General features: G+C 37.7%; 2 protein-coding genes across 2 annotated transcripts in view; both read right to left on the bottom strand.

Moving 5' to 3' along the window:
* Positions 1-24,275, bottom strand: part of LOC140841162 (protein FLX-like 3) — a 104,600-nt gene that overhangs the window by 66,388 nt on the left and 13,937 nt on the right. The gene's annotated exons all lie outside the window — the stretch shown is intronic.
* On the bottom strand, positions 2,983-3,738 carry LOC140840671 (uncharacterized mitochondrial protein AtMg00310-like). The gene has a single exon (XM_073207842.1). It carries the CDS (start codon positions 3,736-3,738, stop codon positions 2,983-2,985), a length of 756 nt encoding a protein of 251 aa, XP_073063943.1.

The raw sequence follows: 24,275 nt of genomic DNA on the forward strand, positions 1-24,275 counted from the left end.
ACTTTGGTTTTTTTTTGTTCATATACATAGAATATTATGACATAATAACCTCTCATAGAAGAGTATGAACTTGTTTATCTAATTATTGTAGTTGAAATTATAATACACATATATTGAAAAAAATATTACAAGTTTTATTTTGAAATAAAATGAAGATGTTGTAGTGGTTGAGTGGTTTATGTTCTACTAATGGAGTGATTGGATCACATGCTTTCTTTAACTTTGTCGGGGAATCTCTTTTTTGTATGGTCTCGAGGGAAAAAATGATTTGTGTGGTCCTTCACCACTTAGATTTGTTTCTACTATATGTTTTTGGTCAGATATTGGCTCAAAACCTTTCACGAATTTTGGTTATTTCTGGTTCGAGCATTTTGGACAGATGTCTTTTGACCATCTTCTAATATGAGCCACGTTGTAAACTTTTCGGCGAGTTTCTTTACTCTCTAGCAGCTTATTGTTCCGCAAAAGATTTCTTTTCTTTTCAAATATGACTTATGCAAAACTTGTAGTTTTTCCCGTCATGATGTTTAACAGAAAAGATCTATTTACAGAGTTTTGATAAAACTTAAATGGAAATTTAACTTTGTCTATCTATGTGAGAGACTCATATCTCCATTTCCATGTTCATCGAGAGGAGCTATCATTTTCAGTGAGTGATGAAACGAGATGTGTTTCATTCTCTGGAGGATCTTTGATGAACTTCTGAATGTTCATATTCGATCTTTTTGACTTGATAAAATGAAATGCTTCATGTAAGCTTTTTCCGGATGGTTCTGGTGCTGCACTGAAAAAATAAAATTCTAGAAGGAAAATGTATGAGGTCTAAGATTTATCTCTTCTTCTTCAATTTCCGAGGGAAAATGTTGATTAAAAGGCTCGAGATAAGGATCTTCATGTAAGTTTTTTTATCTTATGTTTATTTTTGATTATTTGACCACTCTTAATTTTAAAGAGGCGACCAATTTTAACACTCATTTTCCATTGTGACCACAATTAACGCGTTTTTTAAAATGAAAATCTTAAGTAATTTTTAAATGAAAAGTTAAAGTCTATTTTTATAAGTTTTTTTTACATGATAATTAATAGTTTACTTTATATTTAATTGATTTTTTTTAAGGCTAAACAAGATATTTTATTAATAATGGGATGAATTATTACAATAGTGGCTTAACAAAGAAGTAACACAATCCGGAGGTTCACTCCACACCATTGGACTAGCATAAGAACAAGAAGCTTTTGCTAGTGCATGAGCACACTCGTTCCCATGTCGCCGAATAAAACTAATTGAAAACTCGTGCTCACATCTAATTATATCTTTACAGTTTTGCACGATAGACCCAAATTCTGAAGGCAAAAACTTGTGTGAGACGGTCTCACGGGTCGAATTTGTGAGACGGATCTCTTATTTGGGTTATCCATGAAAAAGTATAATTTTTTATGCTAAGAGTATTACTTTTTATTGTGAATATGGGTAGGGTTGACCCGTCTCACATATTAGTATCCGTGAGACGGTCTCACATGAGACCCACTCAATTCTGAAATACCAATGTCAGAAGATTTAATCGCCTCCACCACCAACTTTGCATCCATTTCAAAGTACACTTTCTTCAACCCCAGTCTGCGGACCCAAGATAACGCTTCAAGAAGACCCATGGCTTCACCCTCTTTAATAATAAACACCCCAACAATAACACAGGTTCGACACCTAAAAAACATACCATTTTCATCACGTAAGATGCATTCAATGCCTATCTTTTGATCGGAAGGGAAGAATGCTGCATCCACATTACACTTTATAGATAGTCAGGGTGGCTTATGCCAATCAGGATAGCCACTATCCATGCTATGTACAACAGTTTTTTCTTGGGATATTTGCTTGGCTCTCAACCAGTCACAAACGAATTCTAGTGCAAGTCGAACCATTGTGGATGGATCATTATATGTATCGTTCCAAACTTTGTTGTTTCGCTGTCGCCAAATGTTCCAGAGTACCATACAAAATTTAGATTGTTTAAATCCTTTCATCTGTGACAGCAACATGAAGAAAAGCTCAGTGAAAGAATCTGCTTTCGGTAGAGAAGACTCAATCATATCAAAAATCTTGGACTTACGCCAACAAGCTTGTGCAAACCGGCATGAGATGAATATGTGCCAATTATTTTCTATACCTTATTGCACAAACTGCATACCAGAGGCACCAGGATTCTCTTTTTTTTTTAAGATTGTCCTTCAAAGGTAGACAGTTTCTCCCTAGCCTCCACAAAAATATCTTCACTTTCGGCGGTAGTTTTTGTAACGCCCCAGATTCGACGACTGTCCTCACTGTATCAAGACGTGTCTTTTCAGCGTGCTTATGTCCTCACTCACACGCACCCTGGGAAGCTGTCTTTCCAACGTGCTTATGTCCTCACTCACACGCATCTTGGGAAGCTTCCCAGGGTGCGTGTGAGTGAGGACATAAGCACGCTGGAAAGACTCGTCTTGGTACAGTGAGGACAGTCGTCGAATTTGGGGCGTTACAGTAGTATCAGAGCCGACCTCTCTTATTACGGTGTGGTTCGGGGACGAACCAAGCGGAAGCTGGTGGGCATGTGAGGCCCGGGGCCGAAGAGGGCGGGGGGTGATCACCGGTGCCATCAGTTGCACGGACAATGAGCGGCTCCTGGCAGGCTTCTAGGTGGAGGGAACATGAATGAACCGACCCACATGGGAATGAGAGGGATTCCGAGACTGTTCAATGTAATGGACTGTACAGTTGAAGAGGGCTTAAAAGATTTGATTTGTACTACTCATATCACGAAGGTGCATCTTCTTTTCGGTAGCTCATCACATAAGAACTCTAAAGTTAAGCGTGCTTGACTTGGGGCAATTTTGGGATGGGTGACCTCCTGGGAAGTTTCTTAAAGTGCGTGTGAGTGAGGACATAAGCACGCTGGAAAGAATCGTCTTGGTACAGTGAGGACATTCGTCGAATCTGGGGCATTACAGTTTTAATGCCCATAATTTCTTCCATCCTTCTTGTTCTTGTATTTCTGCATTCAAGCTGATATCCATCGCCATCTTGTAACCCGACTTGACAGTATAAACTTGATTTTCTGAAGAATGCCAAATACGAACATCTTCATGGTTCGAACCCACCAGTGGAATGTTAGTTATTTGTGTGATATCCCTTTCGTTAAAGAGTTCATGTAAGAGCTCGACGTCCCATTCTTTGTGACCTGGTACCATAAGATCATGTACTAGAAAATCAGACATATCTGGGAGAGGCGGGGATTCAATCCGCATATTACTAGCTTCTCGCAACCAAGGTTCATTCCAAACCCGTATTTTCCTCCCATCTCCAATCTTCCACCTGATTCCTTTTTCAAGCAATACTCGTGAGCTCCAGATACTCTTCCAAACAAAGCTTGGATTATTCCCAAGTTTTGCATTTAAGAAATCCCCATTAGGGTAGTGTTTAGCTTTGAAAACCTTGCAAATTAGAGCATCCGGATTGGATAGAAATTTCCACCTTTTTTTCCCGAGCATGGCTAAATTGAAATTGTGGAGATCACGAAAACCAAGACCGCCAACTTCCTTGGCAGCACAAACTTTATTCCATCCTAGCCAATTCACGCTCCTTCCACCATTCTTTTTCGAACCCCACCAGGACGAGTTTAGCATCCTTTGTAGCTCATCAGCAAGTGATACATGCAATAGGAAAGTGCCCATACAGTAAGCTGGTATCGCTTGAGCCATCGCTTAAATAAGGACTTCTCTTCCAGCTTGTGAGAGTGGTTTGCCCCTCCATGCTTGAATCCTCCTCCACATTCTATCTCGTAGATACTGGAAGATCGATCTTTTCTTCCTTCCAATCAATGACGGGAGGCCAAGATAGCGTCTTGTATTGAGGGGCTGCACCACACCAAGAGTGCTTGAGATCGTGTCTTTGTTTTCCTCAGAGACATTGTTACTGAATAATATCCCTGATTTTCCAAAGTTTACAGCATGCCCAGATGCCTTCTCATAAGTGATTAAGATTTCTTTCATTGTCTTGCATTCACCTTCATTGGCTTTAAAGAAGAAAAAGCTGTCATCGGCAAATAATAAATGGCTAATCGCAGGTGCTTTCATACAAATTCTGCTCCCATGCAAAAGTCTGCTTGATTCAGCTCTCTTAATGAGCGAACGATAATCCTTCGGCACATAAGATAAAGAGCTACGGATAGAGGGGATCACCTTGGCATAAGCCTCGATATGGGATAATAGGGCCAACCAACGTATCATTACCACCACTTGATAAGATACCGTTTTAACGCATACATGATCAGTTTGATCCATTTAGGATCAAAACCCAACCTGGTCATAATTCCTTCGAGAAAACCCAGTCCACCCGATCATATGCCTTGCTAATGTCAATCTTCAATGCAACATCTCCTTTTTTCCCTCGCGTTTTCCTCTTCATGTTATGGATTATTTCAAAGGCCAGAAGAACATTGTCCAAGATAGATCTACCTGAGAAGAACGCAGATTGTTGAGCAGCAATTAAGTTTGGCAGAATTTTTTTGAGTCTATTATCCAAAACCTTTGCCAATATTCGATATATAACTTTGCATAAAGAAATTGGCCTTAGGTCCTTCAATGTTTCTGGAGATCCGTTCTTAGGAATAAGAACAATATTTTTGTCATTTATACTGTCAGGGAATGCCAACTGATTCATCCAAGTCAAGCACGAGTGAAACACATCCTCACCAATAACATTCCAGAATTTTTGATAAAACGCGGGGTTAAAACCATCTGGACCTGGCGATTTATCTGGGTGCATCTGGAAGAGCGCCGACTTAAATTCTTCTATATCAAACGGGTGCAGCAGAAAATTATTTTCCTCTGAGTGTATGCACTGCCTAAATCCTGAGAGAACAGGTTCATATTCCCCTCTACTTGGTGAAAATAACCCAGTGAAGTAATTTTTGACAATGTCACACAATCCAGAAATGTCATCCACCCATATGCCATTATCACTTTTCAATTGCTGAATTTTATTGGACCTTTTACGCGTAGCTGCAGAAGCTTGAAAGAACTTAGTATTTGAGTCGCCATCCTTTAACCAAAAAGTTTTGGCCCTTTGCTTCCAGTAGATCACTTGTTGGATTAGAAGACTAGTTAATCTGTGTTTGGCATCTTCTAGTTGTTCCACCGAAGAACTATCATTTTTGGATCTGAGGGCATCCATTGTATTTTTATGTTCCACAATATCTTTTCTGAATGCATTAGATAACTTCCTCCCCCAAGAGATTAACTCATCAGAGCAGAAATGCAGCCTCTTTGAATATCTAACCCGGTGGATGCCATCCATGAATCCGTAACAACACTCCTCAACTCAGGATCACACAGCCATCTATTCTCAAAGCGAAAACGTTTGGCCGCATGCTGCATAACTATAACCTCTGTTTCCAAAAGTATAGGAGAATGATCTGAGATTGGAGTATCCATCCATGCATGAGATGCCATGGCTCGATCTAGTCTCTCTTCTTTTGCATTTTCAGTACCTTTACCTCTGTCCCAAGTAAAAGGGTAGCCTTGTAGAGGGAGATCATTAAGATTGCAATCCATCACGACTTCTCTAAAACCCCTGAACAACCAGCTTGGGTGCTCTACCCTTCCTTTCTTATCCTCCGGATAAAGTAAATCATTGAAATCTCCAATACAACACCATGGCATACTAGAGCGTCCATGGAGGTTACGAAGAAGATTCCACGAGTCTCGACGTCTTGAACGCTCAGGGTATCCATAAAAACCAGTCATTCTCCACTTTCCCACCTTAGTATCATGTACCTCTATATCAACATGATTTTTTGAATATCCCACAATTGAGCAGATATTAGATAGCCGCCACAACACACGGATACCTCCACCTCGTCCTTCTAGATCCACTGTAAAAGCACCATCAAAACCCAATCGAATTCGAACATCTTCAATCTTATTTGTATGCGTAAGTGTTTCAAACAAAAACATAACATCCGGCCTGTGAGTTCTTACCAACTCACAAAGAGTAGGAACTGCACGTGGGTGGCCCAATCCACGACAGTTCCAGCAAAGGATAATCATAACTCCTGATAAAAAAGTTACCTTTCGTACCTCATTTTCTTCATCGATATGGCTTGTGTTTTTCTCGCTATCCAAGTCCATATGATTTGGTTGGGCTTCATGCTTTTGGGCTGCCCTCCTTCTTTTCCTATCATCCATCAATTCAAGCCCATATCCTTCATTTAAATCCTCATAAGTGGGCTTAGTTATCGGGATTTGATAACCAGAGCCACCCTTCATGATTCACGCATATTCTGTTCATGCATGATTTGTCCATGATTTTCTTCCATAGAAGCTGTCATCTGCCCTCCAGAAAATATGTGATTCGGAATAATTTTCAAATTTTGACCCGCCACAAATTTGTCACTTGTGTTCGACCCACCACCGTTCGCCTTGTCAGCCATAGCACCGGCACTGGCACCAATACCGTCAGAACCACCTTCATAGCTAGTTTCTTTCAACCATTTCGACCCTTCTAGATTCGCCGTACGCTTATCCGGAGCTCGTAACCATATACCCCATTCTCTTTTCATTTCCCCTTCTGTAATGGTGAAGACGGTATCACAAAACCATTCTGTATGTCCTAAACATCCACATAAGAAACAAAAGGAGCCAAGCCATTCATACTTAAAATGTACGAGGAACCAATCTCCACATGGCTTTCTGATAAGTGCAAGATTTGCACTTAATTATATTAGAATCTATTTTGAATTATGCTTGTTTCGAACAGAATTATGCGTTTTTGGTTGTTTTTGTTGTCATTTCAGGAATGGAGAAGATAGTGGATACGCAACCAAGTGAATCGAGAAAACATAACCGAATCGAGAGCTCAACTATTGCCAAGACCAGAAGTATGCGCGCTGCTGCGCGAGTTCTTGCGCTACCGCGCGCGCAAAGATATGCCATGGGACAGAAGTGCGCACGCCATCGCGCCACTTCACGCGCAGTCGCGCGCACGTTCACTCAAACCCTCGGACAGAGCCTCGCGCGCGCCTGCGCGAGATCACGCGCAGCCGCGCGCAATGGTGTGCAGATGATCGACAGTGGCATGCGCGCCAACGCGCCAACTCATGCGCACCCGCGCGCACAGATCCGAGAGCAACGCGCGCAAGCGCGATTTCACGCGCAACCGCGCACGAGCAAACGCACCACACGGCAGAACGGTCCGCGCCACCGCGCGAGTTCATGCGCCACCGCGCACGCGCCGCGTTCCAGAAAATTATAAAAGCGCGATTCTTAGGTCAGAAATGCGGCAGCCGTTTTGGTAAAGAAAACACCTCGGAGGGCTGGAGAAATCAAGAGACGAAGATCCGGAACGCGAAGATCGATCGCAGATACGAAGAACGACGGATCTGGACACAGAGACGACACTTCGGATTTGTCTTTTATCTTCCGTTTTTATATTTTCGTGTAACTCAATTTCTGAATCTTCAAACATGCATTGTGTTTATTTAGATTTCGTGATGAACTAAATTCTCATTCTAGAGAATGACGTAACTCTGTTGATACGATGACTTGACACCGTTGTTTATGTGATTGAATTCCGCTTTCGTTTAATTGTGTTCTCTGCGTTTACTGCACTGCAATTTACTGGCCATAAATTGTTTGTTGTTTGATTAATCTTATAACTCGGGAGAAGGACTAGGATTATAGATCATTAGAGACACATCGTTAAATGTTTATAGCGTTCGGAAGGTGTATAACTTTGGCGAGGCTTAGTAAGAACATTGTTTGCATTTATCTATGAAATGTAGATTCGAATTAGGAATAATTGAATCGAAGTTGATAGATACACTTTATTCGTCACTTGGGAAAGGTGGAATAAAACAATCTAAGTGTTCTTGGCCATTAATTGATTGGAATTTAGGAATATAAATTAAACTGTGAATAGTTATCGTGGAAACTTTGTGAAATCATTTCTCTAGATACTTTCTCTCATTATTATCTCTCGATTCGGTGACTTAATTACTTCATTGTTTTCAGTTAATTCATTCAACCAAACCAACCGTTTATTCAATTTCTCTAAATAAAGTTGAGACTATTTTAATTACAAGAATTGATATACAATTTTGCACACACTCCTCGTGGGATCGATATCTGTACTCTAACCAGTACTAAAACTTGACACCGTACACTTGCGGTAGGAAAACGCTCAACAAGTTTTTGGCGCCGTTGCCGGGGAGTGTCATATTTGAATTTATATCAATATTGTTACCATTAGTCTAGATTTTAATTTATAGCTTTTATTTTATTTCATTTTTGACTTATTCACTTTCTCTGTTTGACAGTGCATGCTAAGATCGCACAGCCCTGATTTGCTTATTTTTGATCCGGAGATCGAACGAACTGCGAGAAGATTGAGAAAAGCGAGAAGGGAAGAAATCAAAGCGATGGCTGATAACAGAGAAAACGACAGACAGATGCCGCCTGAGGCTATACCAATCAGAGATCACTTTCGACCAGTGATCAACACGCACTATTCTGGCATTGCTCGAGGAACCATCAACGCCAACAATTTTGAGCTTAAGCCCGCATTGATAAACATGGTTCAACAGAACCAGTTTGGGGGAGCCACTACTGCAGATCCTCATCTACATCTCAGAACATTCTTGGAGATTACGGACACGGTAAAAATAAATGGTGTTTCTGATGATATTATTCGACTGCGCTTGTTTCCTTTTTCTCTCAGGGATCAAGCAAGAGGATGGCTCCAATCACTGCCATTAGGGAGCATCACGACATGGCAGGAGCTGGCGACGAAGTTCCTTTCTAAATATTTTCCAACTGCGAAGTCTGCACAATTAAAGATTGAGATCAGCACTTTTAGACAGACTGACTTCGAGCAATTGTATGAAGCTTGGGAAAGGTATAAGGAGTTGTTGAGGAGGTGCCCAAATCATGGTTTTGAAGACTGGGTACAAATCGAGCTTTTCTATAATGGATTGAATGGTCAGACGCGTACAACTGTGGATGCAGCGGCAGGTGGCACGATCTTTGCCAAGTCTCCTGCTCAAGCCTATGACTTACTTGAGCAGATGACTATTAATAGCTACCAATGGCCGTCTGAGAGGTTAGGATTACAGAGGACAGCTGGAGTTTATGCTGTGGATCCTATCACATCACTCACTGCGCAAGTCTCAGCGTTGACTACACAGATAGCAACCATGAATAAAGTGAGTACATCAAACACTGAGGGACCACCGCTTGTTGTTGAAGAACCACATTTTCTTGAAGAAGTCCAATACATCAACAACAAAAACTTTGGAAGCTATGGAGGATATCGAGGTAACCCTCCCCCTAACACTTATCATCCTGATTTGAGGAACCATGAGAATTTTTCATATGCAAACAATAAGAATGTGTTGAATCCTCCACCGGGGTTCAATACATCAAATGGGGAAGGGAAGCCGTCATTTGAGGATTTAGTTGGGACATTCGTTTCTGAATCTGGCAAGAGGATGGCTAGGACTGAGTCTAGACTTGACAACCTCGAGACACACATGACAAATATTGGAGCTTCGTTGAAAATCCTAGAGTCGCAAGTTGGGCAGATAACGAAGCAACTCACGTCTCAACCGTCGGGCGCAGTACAAAAGACTGCAGATCCAAATCTGAGAGAGGTGAATGCCATTTTTATGCAGCATGAGGAGATTGGTGTGGTAGGTAGCGAAGAAAAAGAGGTTGAACTCACACATGTTCATAATGAGAAGCCAACTCCAAGCAAAAGAACCCGAGGTAAGAAATCTGAGAGGTATGATTTAAATCAATGCATTGATATTTCCTTACTTCCCTACCCTCAGAGATTTTTACAATTACAAGCTGAATTTAAAAAGAAAAAAAGTCTTGAAGATCTCAAGACCCTACATTCTAATATTCAGTCTGCAGAGCAGGAAGATGTGGCATTTAATGGAGGAGATTATAAGGAGAAGCAAGGAAATCCCCCTCAGAAGCTACAAGACCCCGGAGAATTTGTAGTACCATGTGAAATAGGGGGTAAATTGGTGGAAAATGCTATCTGTGATTCAGGAGCGAGCGTGAATATAATGCCAAGTTCTCTTTACGAGAAACTTGGATTGAGCAAGATAAAGCCCACAGGACTAAGCTTGCAAATGGCAGATAAATCGGTCAGGACACCGCTGGGTGCTGTGGAAGATGTTGAACTTAAGATTGATAAAATAAGGCTTCTAGCAGATTTTGTGGTACTTGATATTCAGAACAGTCAAAACGTTCATGTCATTCTAGGACGACCATTATTGGCTGCTGTTGGAGCTATTATTGACGTGAAACGAGGAAATATGACCATGGAAGTTGAAGGTCAGCTGGTGGAAATAAAGGCATCCAAGATATCATACGATCCACCATGAACAGGATTGGTATAGTCGGGCTGATGACGTTAAACCAAGCGCTGTGTGGGAGGCAACCCACAATTTATTTTCTTTAGCATTCATTTTTTTTATTATTTTATTTTATTTTACGTCATTAGTTGTTAATTTTACCCACCACCAGATCTATCACCTCCGCAGCCCATGGAAATGGATGACTCAGATGCTGCGGACAACAACTCGAGCGCCCGAGTTTTGACACTCGTGCGCGAGGTATGTGTTGTGTTCTTTATTTCTATACATCGAGGACAATGCATACTTCAAGTTTGGGGGAGGGTAAAATTGCGTTGCTCATTGCTTGTTAGAATTTTTCTGCAAATTTTTTAATTTTTTGTTTTATCGATCAGTAGTTAGTTTGATTTTTTTTATTGCATGCTAGATTTGATAGGAAAAGTCATGGATAAGTAAACCGTGTGGCCGATGATGAAAATTGAATTGTGGTCATGAGATTTATATGTGTTCATGAGAACCTAGGAGTCACAAATATTTTGCACTGTCGTGTTTATTGATACTATTGTTGCTTAGAGACAAGTTGTATGCATGTGATGCTAAATAGACGACATATATCTGATTCTTGGTAATTCTTGCATGACATTGATTGACACTTTCACAAACATAGAAATGATCTAGGCAGTCTTTCACAATATCTTTGGGCCTGTGTTCTTTGTTTACTGTCAGTTGTAGCCCTTTGAGCTTCAAGTTAATTGAGATGCTTAAATTTTCTTCGTGCACCTATTTCATCTACCATTTTTATTGAAATTTGCATGTGACTATTTTGTATGAGTTGACTAATGGATTGACGGTAAGCTAGAACTTGTTTGAACACTTTTCGAGGCGAAATACGGATAATATGTGACATAGGAATGATTTAGGCGATCTTTGAAACCGTTGAGCCTTCGAGCCTACCAAATGAACATGAAATATCCCTAGTGTCCCATTTTGAGCCTACTAAAAAATCAAGTGGTGTGTGTCAATGACATACAATTAGCCCCCACTTGTATCTATTCTATATCCCACAGCAACTACCAAATGAAGCTTATACACTTAATTTCCTGCCTGCTTTTGAGAGAAATAAATTCATTGGTGTTGTAATGATTCAGATGCTCTTTGAAAAGAAAAAGAAAAAGTAAAGTGTGCGAAAAGGAGTTGGCAAAGAAAAGAGGAATAAAAAAAAACAATGAAAAGGATCACACAAAAGTGGTGAAAAAGAAAAAAGTGGAAAATAGAGGATATGATTGGGAAGAAAACAATAAAGAGATGGTGAATGAAATGCTAGCGAACCTGACAAAGATTCGATTATTTCTCTCAAATTTTGAATTCCATACCTTTTATTGTAGCCATGAGCCGTGGCCTAACGTTACAAGCCTACAAGACCTATTAACCTTGTCACATTTATCCAATATACTAGTGGAGAAAAGTTGTTCAAGTCAAGCCTATGGATACCTGAAAAACATTGTCAACGAGTATAGACTTTAATCACTTGCATGCAAGCATCTCATGGTGTGATTTCATCTTTGGTATACTTCTGTTGAATATTTATTGAGCCAATTGAACACCGATAAAGACCTTTGTGATCTATGAATGTGAATTTGTATTTTAATGAAATGTGAGCTGCACTGAGCTGATGATTTCTTGAGTTTGTAAGGCGAATGGGTATGACAACTTTATTTGAGCATTCGATTGGGTAAATAAACATTGACATATCACACACACACGTGACTCTTGGGAAATCGTGAATTACATTAAATGGATAAAATCTGAGGCCAATATCACTTCTTGCGAATCCATGACTTTTAAGAGTTTTTTTTCTTGTTAATCAACTTCCTGTTTTTATCTCATTTTGCTCGGGACTAGCAAAAGTTCAAGTTTGGGGGGTTTGATAAGTGCAAGATTTGCACTTAATTTATATTAGAACCCATTTTGAATTATGCTTGTTTCGAACAGAATTATGCGTTTTTGGTTGTTTTTGTTGTCATTTCAGGAATGGAGAAGATAGTGGATACGCAACCAAGTGAATCGAGAAAACAGAACCGAATCGAGAGCTCAACTATTGCCAAGACCAGAAGTATGCGCGCTGCTGCGCGAGTTCTTGCGCTACCCCGCGCGCAAAGATATGCCATGGGACAGAAGTGCGCGCGCCATCGCGCCACTTCACGCGCAGTTGCGCGCACGTTCACTCAAACCCTCGGACAGAGCCTCGCGCGCGCCTGCGCGAGATCACGCGCAGCCGCGCGCAATGGTGTGCAGATGATCGACAGTGGCATGCGCGCCAACGCGCCAACTCATGCGCACCTGCGCGCACAGATCCGAGAGCAACGCGCGCAAGCGCGATTTCACGCGCAACCGCGCACGAGCAAACGCACCACACGGCAGAACGGTCCGCGCCACCGCGCGAGTTCATGCGCCACCGCGCGCGCGCCGCGTTCCAGAAAATTATAAAAGCGCGATTCTTAGGTCAGAAATGCGGCAGCCGTTTTGGTAGAGAAAACACCTCGGAGGGCTGGAGAAATCAAGAGACGAAGATCCGGAACGCGAAGATCGATCACAGATACGAAGAACGACGGATCTGGACACAGAGACGACACTTCAGATTTGTCTTTTATCTTTCGTTTTTATATTTTCGTGTAACTCAATGTCTGAATCTTCAAACATGCATTGTGTTTATTTAGATTTCGTGATGAACTAAATTCCCATTCTAGAGAATGACGTAACTCTGTTGATACGATGACTTGACACCGTTGTTTATGTGATTGAATTCCGCTTTCGTTTAATTGTGTTCTCTGCGTTTACTGCACTGCAATTTACTGGCCATAAATTGTTTGTTGTTTGATTAATCTTATAACTCGGGAGAAGGACTAGGATTATAGATCATTAGAGACACATCGTTAAATGTTTATAGCGTTCGGAAGGTGTATAACTTTGGCGAGGCTTAGTAAGAACATTGTTTGCATTTATCTATGAAATGTAGATTCGAATTAGGAATAATTGAATCGAAGTTGATAGATACACTTTATTCGTCACTTGGGAAAAGGGGAATAAAACAATCTAAGTGTTCTTGGCCATTAATTGATTGGAATTTAGGAATATAAATTAAACTGTGAATAGTTATCGTGGAAACTTTGTGAAATCATTTCTCTAGATACTTTCTCTCATTATTATCTCTCGATTCGGTGACTTAATTACTTCATTGTTTTCAGTTAATTCATTCAACCAAACCAACCGTTTATTCAATTTCTCTAAATAAAGTTGAGACTATTTTAATTACAAAAATTGATATACAATTTTGCACACACTACTCGTGGGATCGATATCTGTACTCTAACCAGTACTAAAACTTGACACCGTACACTTGCGGTAGGAAAACGCTCAACACTTTCGAATATTCTTAAGCCGCTTCACAGGTTTTTGAACATCAATGGCAACCCGCACACGCATGTATGCTTTCCAAACTCCAGTATTATTATTGATATCATATTCCAAGAACGTACCAATGAAGTCGCCTAATTGTCGACCAACAGCTTCTGACATATATCCTACAGGCAAGTCATAAACCTGGACCCAAAAATTTACAATATTTAAAGGTACCTGGGTTGGCGTTTCCCCTGGCTTCAAGTGGTGTAGGAGGAGTAAACAATTATCAAATGACCATGGTCCTCCTTCATAGACTCTTTTCAGATCTATCACATGAAAGAATTGAAAAAGAAATCGATGGCTTCCAATATCATGGATCACTACTCCCCTTCCCGGCCACCATATATCTTAAGAAATTAATACCAAAGTGAAAATTTTCCAACTAATCACTAAGATTATAAAAAACCAAATTTAATTTAGAGATACATTTGTATTATTCAATTTTATAATTTCACATGCACGATTACACAATGTATTATTTCAGATCATATGTAAAAATATTTTAAATTAAAATTATCCTTTAGATTTGTATAAATTAATTGTTTGACATAAATCCAAAGATTTTCCTACAATGAGCAGAGCTCCACCAAAAAAATACATTCACTCGGACAAATTTCAATCTTTATCAAAATGTTCTTGAAAAAACAGAGAAAATTTCTAGAAAATCACTTGAAATATTTTAATTAGCTTTGAACTTATTTCATACCTGTGATAAAATAAGATAAATATTATACTCAAAGCCGAAGGAACTTGAACAAGTGTTTTATTCAAAGAACTAATTCAACATCACCGAAGTTTTCCCTTGACAACAACGAGTATCTTCAGTCTTTTCCTTTGCACGTCAATTGTGATATTCATGACCAAATTTACGATATAATAAATAAAATATATTTAAAATTTCTTTTATCTAATAGTGAAACAAAAATTAGGGTTTCTATTTTCATTTTGGGACTCAATTTTGTTTCACTCATGGTACATAGAGTAAGGATTTATGTATAATAAATTTTATCTTCAAAGACAATATACTATTTTTGAGTTAATTAACTATTTTAATTTTCGATTAATGATTTATCTTAATTTCAATATTAATGTGAATATTACTGTGAAATTATTATTATTTAAAAGTTGTAACTCATTTTCATAATTTTCTTTCAATATAATAATAATTTCTCCTAGTAAAATTATCAACATTTCGTGTCACTTTTGTGTATTATATAAATCCTCCCAACCCATTTTCACTTTTCTTACAAAGAGATTAGAGAGAGAAGCCATAATCCTTATATTTTATCACCACCGAATTTACTAAGTACTATTACAATTTATTTCATTTTGTCAAATTGACACCACCAACTTATTTCCTTCCATACTAGTATCTTCTCATTCTTTTTATTACATTAGAGTAGTGATACAAGAATTAAAGGGCACTGAAAATAATCGTTTTTCAAGTTGATACATTCGGTATTGTGTACTTGTAGATATTTAAGGATTTCTTTATGATATAATTCTTAAGTTATACCATGAAGTGATAGAATATGATCCATAATAATTTCCACTATATGAATATGAGATCGAAGTAAGTGGACTTAGATATGTGTTTTAAAATAATGATGTTTCTGCTTTTGAAAACTTGATCGTACACTACTCGTTTCATGTTTCTTGATTCCATATATGTTCGTCCGCATGATTCTTCTATTATTCAATGAAATCTTGAAAATGCACTGTTATGATTCGAATTAAAAGTGGTAAGAAAATTTCCAAAACATAATAAGATAAGATAAGACCCGGATGCGTTGGGTTATAATAACCGATATATGGCCCCATCCCCTTAAAGGAGTAACAATTAGGGACTTATCAGTATACCATAAATAAAGAGATGAATAACAGTGCCTTGCTTTGATTTGTTTTTTGATGTCTTGTTTCGAGTTCTCTTTGTCATATGTCTTGATTCATGTTGCGATATGTTCTGCGAAAATTCACTTTTGAACTCATATTATATGTATATTTCGATATTTTGGTGTACGGTTGGCCCCCACATACTGGACGTTTCCCCAAACACTCACTCCCTTATTTCCCTCATCAGATAAGAATGAAAATTAACTCAAAGAGGATGAGCATACATAATCTTGGGCTGATGAAAAAGGAGACATTTAGAAGTGCTACTATTATTTGATTTTTGTTGTCCCTATGATGATAGGTTTTAGCTTTCGCTGACGTATTTGATTATGATTTGTACTTTGGGATATAAGAACAAATTTTTTCATAAAATAATATAATAGTTTTTGGTTAAATTCTATATTATGAGGCTGGTTGTTTTTGAATTTTATTTGAAAACAACACCGATACCGCGCTCCCAAGTTCAGGGCGTGACACCACTTTTTTTTGTGTTTTTCATAATTAAGCATAAAATCATTTAGAGAAGCGACATTGTTACCTACTTTCATGACAACGTTTGTGACCTCGTTTCTAGAAGTAGCTAGAAGGCCTGAACTGAACATGTGATTACTAAATACAATAGACCATTTGTATCTCAGCATATACATGTTATTTAACCATTTGTGACCACTGAGATTATATTTATCAATCAAACATCTTCATGTAGAATCAAAAACTTTTTCAGATTCACGATGACTCATGTATTTATGCCACAGTCTTTTGAAATTTGAATCACTATTAAAGCTATGTTTGACTTATTCATGATCATATAGTCATCATCTAAGTGAACATTCCAATGAAACTGAGACTCGATGTTCGACTTATTTATGAAATATTGAAGCAACGCGGAAGCATCTTCATTATCAACTTGTGCATGGTTTCTTATACGACCAATGTGATCATATGCATATTTTCTAATAAATCTCAAATTTAGTGGCCCTTGTGCTTCAGCTTCCATATAAGATACTCCATTAGCCATCGATATCTCAGTATTTATCATTGCCTCTAAATTAGATTTTTGTGTATATGAAATACCACATGATGATATCAACAAATGTGTTTGTTCAACAGCAACATAAGTTTTGCTTTACATGTAGTCCTATATATCGGCTTACTATTATTTCGTTGAAACATTTTTCATCTTTACCGCCTTCACAAGAACATTTGAACTCTTTAGCTTGAAATTCATTAGTTCCAGGAAAATAATGTCCGTTAGCATGTGCATATTTACAATATAGTAGATATGCATCTTCAACACTTTTGACGACTTGACCAACAAATAATCTAACCTCCCATTAATCCACAATAGAATTAATAGATTGTACTGGAACTTTTTTTGAAATCCCGGTCTCCAAATTTCTCTTCACACCTACTTGCTACTGTAGAAGAACACTTATTTTGTGAATAATAATGTGTTATACATTAATTGTGAAACCACACATATACACGACTAAGAAATGTATCAGACCACAAAACTAGGAAGAATCACAACTGACTCCTAATAATAGGGAAATACCATAAGAATAGAAAAGAATACAACAACTAATTACAACAAACTCTTGTTACGTAGCATCCAATAATGCTAAGGACCTAACTCTATATATTTCAAGACTTCCCCTCAAGCTTGATTGTAAATATCTAACAACTCAAGCTCGCTTCGCATGTCATAGAAGTTAGGTGGATGAAGAGGCTTAGTAAGAATATCAGCAGCTTGCATTTGGGAATGAATGTAACACATATCCCCGACCTTCTCATTGATAAAATGCCGATCAATATCTATGTGTTTGGTGTGAACGTGTTGGACGGGGTTTTTTGAGATACTGATGGCAGCTTGATTGTCACAGTACATGGTGATGGGACTGGTTACAAGAACTCGAAGATCAGTTAGTAATTGTCTCAGCCAAATACCCTCACATACTCCAGTTGCTCGTGACCGCAGTTCAGTCTCTGAACTACTACGAGCTACCACTGTCTGCTTTTTACTCTGTCACGTAACTAAATTATCCCAGACATATGAGCACATCCCTGATGTAGATTTTCGATCAGAGATTGAACCTGCCCACTCGGAATCCGTGAACATTACTATATCTCATTCCACTATCTTCTGGAAGAACAATCCCAACCCGGTGGAGCCTTGCAAGTATCAGAGAATCGTCAATATTGCATTTATGTGTGTGATTGACGGGTTACTCATGAACCTACTCACCATAGACACTGAGAATACGATTTCGGGCCTTGTATGAGCAAGATATGTCAAGTTGCCCACTAAGCACTGATATCTCCCCTTGTCTATTGACTTCTCATATGTTCGTACACTTAGTTTGATATTGGGATCCATTGGGATAGAGGCTGGTTTGAAATCTAGCATCTCTGTCTGTCTGAGCAAATCCGGAGTATATTTTTGTTGTGATATAGTGATCCATTTCTTTGAGCGAGCCACTTCCATTCCCAAGAAATACATCATGTTCCAAGATCTTTTACTTCGAACTCGAAAGCGAGTGTGTTCTTCAATGCCGCAATCTCACTTTCGTTATCTCCAGTGATAACAATCTCGTCCACGTACATGATCAAGATCGTGCATTTACCACATGTTGAATGCTTAGTGAATAGGGTATGATCGGCATGACTTTGAATATAATTGATGTTTTTTAGTACCTTTGAGAATCTCCCGAACCAAGCTCTTGGAGATTTTTTGAGTCCATATAACTATTTCTTGAGTCTGCACACATTCTCACTGCTGATCTCACTATGGAACCCAGGAGGTATTCTCATGTACACTTCTTCTTCAAGATCTCCGTCAAGGAAGGCGTTTTTTATATCAAGCTGATGAAAGGCCGGTCAAGATTGGCTGTGAGGGATAGGATAACCTGCACGGTATTGAACTTGGTCACATGTGCGAATGTTTCTCCATAGTCCTCGCCGTATGCCTGAGTATACCCCTTTGCCACTAGGCGTGCCTTCAACCTATCCACCGAGCCATCTGGTTTGTGTTTGATTGTGAATATCCATTTGCAGCCTACTGCACGTTTCTTGGGTGGCAAGCTTGTGATATGCCATGTGTCATTCATTTCCAGAGCATGGATTTCTTCTTCTGCAGCTTGTTTCCAATATGGAGATTTGAGGGCTTCATCCACATTGTTGGGTATCTGCACCTGGTCAAGATGTGTCACAAATGCTCGGAAGGAGTGTGAGATATTGCTATAATATATATAATCATTCATGCGATATGGATCACATGACCGAGATGGATTTATCAAGGCTATTGGTAACTCCAGACCAACCTGTTCAACAGTAGTATCAGCCTCAGATAGAATAATACCTTGTTCATGTGATTCAGAGACGGGAGTCGCTGGTGATGAAGATTGGACATGGGCTGACGATTTTGTTGTTGAAGATGAGAAGTGTCTCTGTTGGTAGGGAGTGGCTGGTCAAACTCGTGGAGCTCATGAGAGGTGATCTGAGTATGTTGTTGGAGGCTGTGACTGGGATTCATGTCGGTTCTCCCCCTGAATACCAGTCGCATGATAATATGGCGTGTCTTCGAAGAATGTAACATCCATGGACACAAAGAATTTTCGAAGTCCAGGAGAGTAACACCGATATCCTTTCTGGGTTGGGGAGTAGCCAAACAAACACGGAACAACCGAAAACCTTAGGTAGAATAATAGAAAGTAGACAGTTTTTTGAGAATATGGTTAGCAAGAGTTGGCAAGGAATTTAGAAATTTTGTACTCGAGATGGCATGCGATTAATGAGGAAGGCAGCTATAAGTACAACTTCCCACAGAAATGCTTGGGAACATTCATGGTGATCAAGATAGAACGTGCCACATCTAGGAGATGTCTATTTTCCGTTCAACAATGTCGTTTTAATGTGGTGTTTTGGCATAGGAGCTGGATTGAATAATGCCATTTGATCTAAATTATTGGCTGAGAATATTAGTATAGGATTCGCATGCATTGTCAATATGAGATATATTGATGTTTGAATTAAACTGGTTGGTAACCATGACATGATATTGTTTGAACAAATGATAGGCTTCTGATTTCTCCTTCACGAGTTACACCCAAGATAACCGAGTGTGGTCATCAACGAGTAATATAAACCATCTAGTATCTGTGAGATTAGATACCTTATAGGACCCTCAAATATCACAATGAATCATCGAAATGGTTTAGATGCAATATATGATCTTGGTGCATAAGTGCTTCGAGTGTGTTTATTATACTAACAAACATCACATAAAAAAATCTTTTGCATTCTTATTATGAAATAGAAATAACCGTGCAAAGTATAAAAAATTTGGATGTCCTAAACAATAATGTAAATTCATAATATCATGATTATTAGTGGATGAAAGATAAGAAAAGTTATTTGATAATGGCTTTGTTAGAACTGGTTTGACACACGGCAGATTGATTGTGATTGGCTTTGAGAAAGTATAGCCCATTGTGGTGATCAGCACATCCAATTGTCATCCCCTTGTCCTGCTCCTGAAATACACATGAACGAGAATTAAACCAAGTTAACCATTTGTTATCATTGTTGAGTTTGTGAACAGACAATAGGTTGCACTTTATCTTTTGATAATGGCTTGGGTTTTTGGCAGTGATCACAATAGGGTCATGGCTTGCGGGTTCAGTTATCACCGCTGGTGCTTGCAGCATGTGCCTGAGGGAAAACCCTTCAGCATTCGAACTCCTAGTAGAACCTGGTGATCCTCCCATCATTACCTTTTGACGGCTTTCTTCATGACAAATCATAGAGAAGACTTCCCTGAGAGGTGGCAGTGGCTTGATGCTGAAAACTCGTCCTCATAGCTCACCAAGCACTTTGTTAAGACCTGATATGAATTTGAAGACCTTCTTTGTTTCAACAATCTTACTAAATAGTGATCTGTCCTTTGGGCATGTCCAGTTGTATGTGTCGTACAAGTCGATTTTCTGCCATTGTCTTGTTAAATTGTTGTAGTATTGTGTAGTACTTAGGTCTCCTTGGCGCATTTCATACACCTGGCTTTAAGTTGCGAAGAGCTCTGAGGTGTTTACTGAGCTGGAGTAGGTTAGCATGGCTGTTTCCCAGGTATCTGCAGCTGTATGGCAGAGAAGGAAGTTGATACTCGCCTCTTCAGTCATCGATCCAATGAGTCACGATTTGATCAAGTTGTCGGTTGTCTTCCAAGCTTTGTATGCAGAGTCCTCGGGTTTTGGCGCCTTGGCAACACCCATAAGAAAGTCTTCCTTGCTTCTTCCACAAATGAACATGAGCACGGGATGAGACCATTGCAAATAATTGTGGTATGTGATTTGATGTGTGAAGTGTTCGGAGGTTTGGGAAGTGTTGGATGTGGAAGGTGATATGTTAGCGTCCGAGATAGGTTTATCAGATTTTGAGGTCTCCATGGCTCTGACACCATGTAGAAAGACACTTATTTTGTGAATAATAATTTGTGTTATTCATTCGTTGTGAAACCATACATATACAAGGCTAATAAATGTATCAGACCACAAAACTAAGGAGTATTACAACTGACTCCTAATAACAGGAAAATACCATAAGAATAGGAACGGATACAACAGTTAATTACAACAAACTCTTTTTACATAGCATCCAAGAATGCTAAGGACCTAACTTTATTTATTTCAACAGCTACTTCCCACTTTTTCAGCAGTATCTCCCAAGATACCAAGTCTATTACAACAAGTAAGACTTCCACAATTAATTTTGATAGAATAATCATCATAATATTCTTTTTGGAAAATAAAATAAGATAAGAACAAACCTGGAATATCACACGAGGATATTGTTCCATTCTAAAAATAATAACCTACACAAATTTCCAAAACAAAAAAAAAGAACTGAAACTTATCAAATGGGACAACATCATAGTTATTCTCATATTTTCATGAAAACCCAATAAACAAGGTATCGAAAACATAATTCATGTTTCAAAAGCGACGCACATTAGAGATTATAAGTGACTAATCAATAATTCATCTGTTAATTCATTAAATAATTCACTAATTTTTTGCATTAAACTTTTTCATACCATCTAGAATTACTTATTAAATCAAAAACTAATATTAATTAAATACATAAGATATAAGCAAAAACTTGTGTGAGACGGTCTCACGGGTCATATTAAATCAAAAACTAATATTAATTAAATACATAAGATTTAGGAGATTCACTTTGATTCGGGCTATAATACAAATCATCTCATCAAAAATTTTGAGATTCACATACCACATTTACATTATATTAATGCATATATTCTCTCACATTCATTTTAACATCAACATTCGTTAATGTAGGTCTCGTTGTCTACTCATTCATCTTTATTCTTATTTTACATTAAATAAATACAATTTCAAATATATTCACACAATTTAAATTATTATTATTTATACATTATTTAGTATAAAATTGAGATGAAGAAAATAATGAGAGAAGATTTTTTTGGAGTGCTTTATGATGGAGTAGCTCTCATGTGAGACCGTCTCACGGATCTCAATCTGTGAGACGGGTCAACCCTGCTCATATTCACAATAAAAAGTAACACTTTTAGCATAAAAAGTAATACTTTGTAATGGATTATCCAAATAAAGATCCATCTCACAAAATACGACCCGTGAAACCGTCTCACACAATTTTTGCCTGTATGATGTACCATAATGTGTTTTGATATTTGAATAATTTTTTGGATGTGCGAAAATTTATAGATGAATATTTGAGTTTTTTTAATTAAAATAGCCGTTAAATAATCATTCAAATAATTTTTTTATTTTTTTTAAAAAAATCAACCATTATAATGTTTTTTTTATTTTTAAAAATAAATATTAAAATATTTGAATTGTTTTTAAAAAGAATTAAATTAAAACGAAATAAAATATATATACTATATTATTAAGTGTGAGACCCTGAATAACTATCATAAAGGACACTAAAATATTTAATTTCATAAGTATTCTTCTTACCCTAAAAATCTCCTCAATTCACTCCATAGTTTACATAAAAAAAATATACACAAAACTTCTCTTTTAAATCAAACAATTCTTATAAATCGAAAATAATTTCATATTAAATATTTAATATTATTTAATCAAATTAAAACTAATAATAACACATATAACGCGTATGTATTTTTTACTCGTATATATAAAGTGGTAATGTGGGGTGGGTCATGTGCCAAGGCAGTCCACCTCTCACATCGTTTGCTGACGCATGCAGACGTTTATTTTTTTTAAAAAAAATAATTTGCAACCAGGGCGTTCAACAATTGCGTTTGATCATAAATAATGATTCTAACATGATTTAAAAAGAAAAAAATTTATGCATTTATTCTTAACATGTGTATGTTTTTATTCTTAATATGCTATTAATCAACTTAATATAATTATCATGATACTAAAAACAAAAAAAAAAATTCACTCTTAATCCCTTTCTAAACACCTTAAGTTTGTGAAGTTATTTCAATACAAATCGAGACTTTGATTTTCTACTCTCTAAACAACAAGACTCGCACGAAAGAAAACCTCATAACCAACCAATCTCTTATAATCTCATTAGTTAAATTCAATATAAGCTCGTCTATATCGATTTTATCTTCCAACGAAGATAAATCCATCAGTACCATGTTTACACATCCACAATACATGAAATGGTTCATAAGCCAATATCATATATACTTGAAATCGAAAAGAAATAATCTCAACACGTGTAATTAATTATTCCAAATATGGTAAAAAATTAATAATAAAGTCAATTGAAACAATATCGGACGGGACCTGGTCGGCGTGGGCAAGCCCACGGCGCTGACTTGGATCGCCACCGTGTCATCTTTTCCAGAGTGCCCTTTTGTTTATTCAAAAAAATATATGTATAAGCACCTGATTCATCTCGTTTCTAAATAGTTTAATTTAGGCTAATAATATATTAATATTACTCTTTATTTAGTTTATGATATCTACTTATCTGGTCTACTCTAGAAAAAAAGACTGATATAAATCTAGACACCTAACATTTGTGCTACATACATATAATATATTAAGTAAAAACTTGTGTTAGACAGTCTCACGGGTCGTATTTTGTGAGACGGATCTTATTTGGGTCATCCATGAAAAAATATTATTTTTTATTCTAACAGTATTACTTTTTATTGTGAATATCGGTAGAGTTGACCCGTTTCGTAGATAACGATTTGTGAGACCGTTTCACAAGAGATCCACTCAATTTATTATATATTTTGGCTGCGTATTCGACTGCCAGAAATAGAGAATTTGGGTTGGTCTTTATCTCGGAAAGAAGCTAGCCTGAGTGTCTCTTCATTGTAGTAGCTTTACCTAGACTTGCATTTATTTGAGGTAATAAACATGTAATAAAACTATTAATTTGAGTAACGAAAATAATATGATTTTTTTTTCAATATACGCTTCTTTTTCTTCCTTTTATTATAATTAATTGAAGTTCAAAATTGAGATTGTT

Source organism: Primulina eburnea, chromosome 9 (assembly GCF_022965805.1).
Source record: "Primulina eburnea isolate SZY01 chromosome 9, ASM2296580v1, whole genome shotgun sequence".
In the NCBI taxonomy this organism is placed as follows: Eukaryota; Viridiplantae; Streptophyta; class Magnoliopsida; order Lamiales; family Gesneriaceae; genus Primulina; species Primulina eburnea.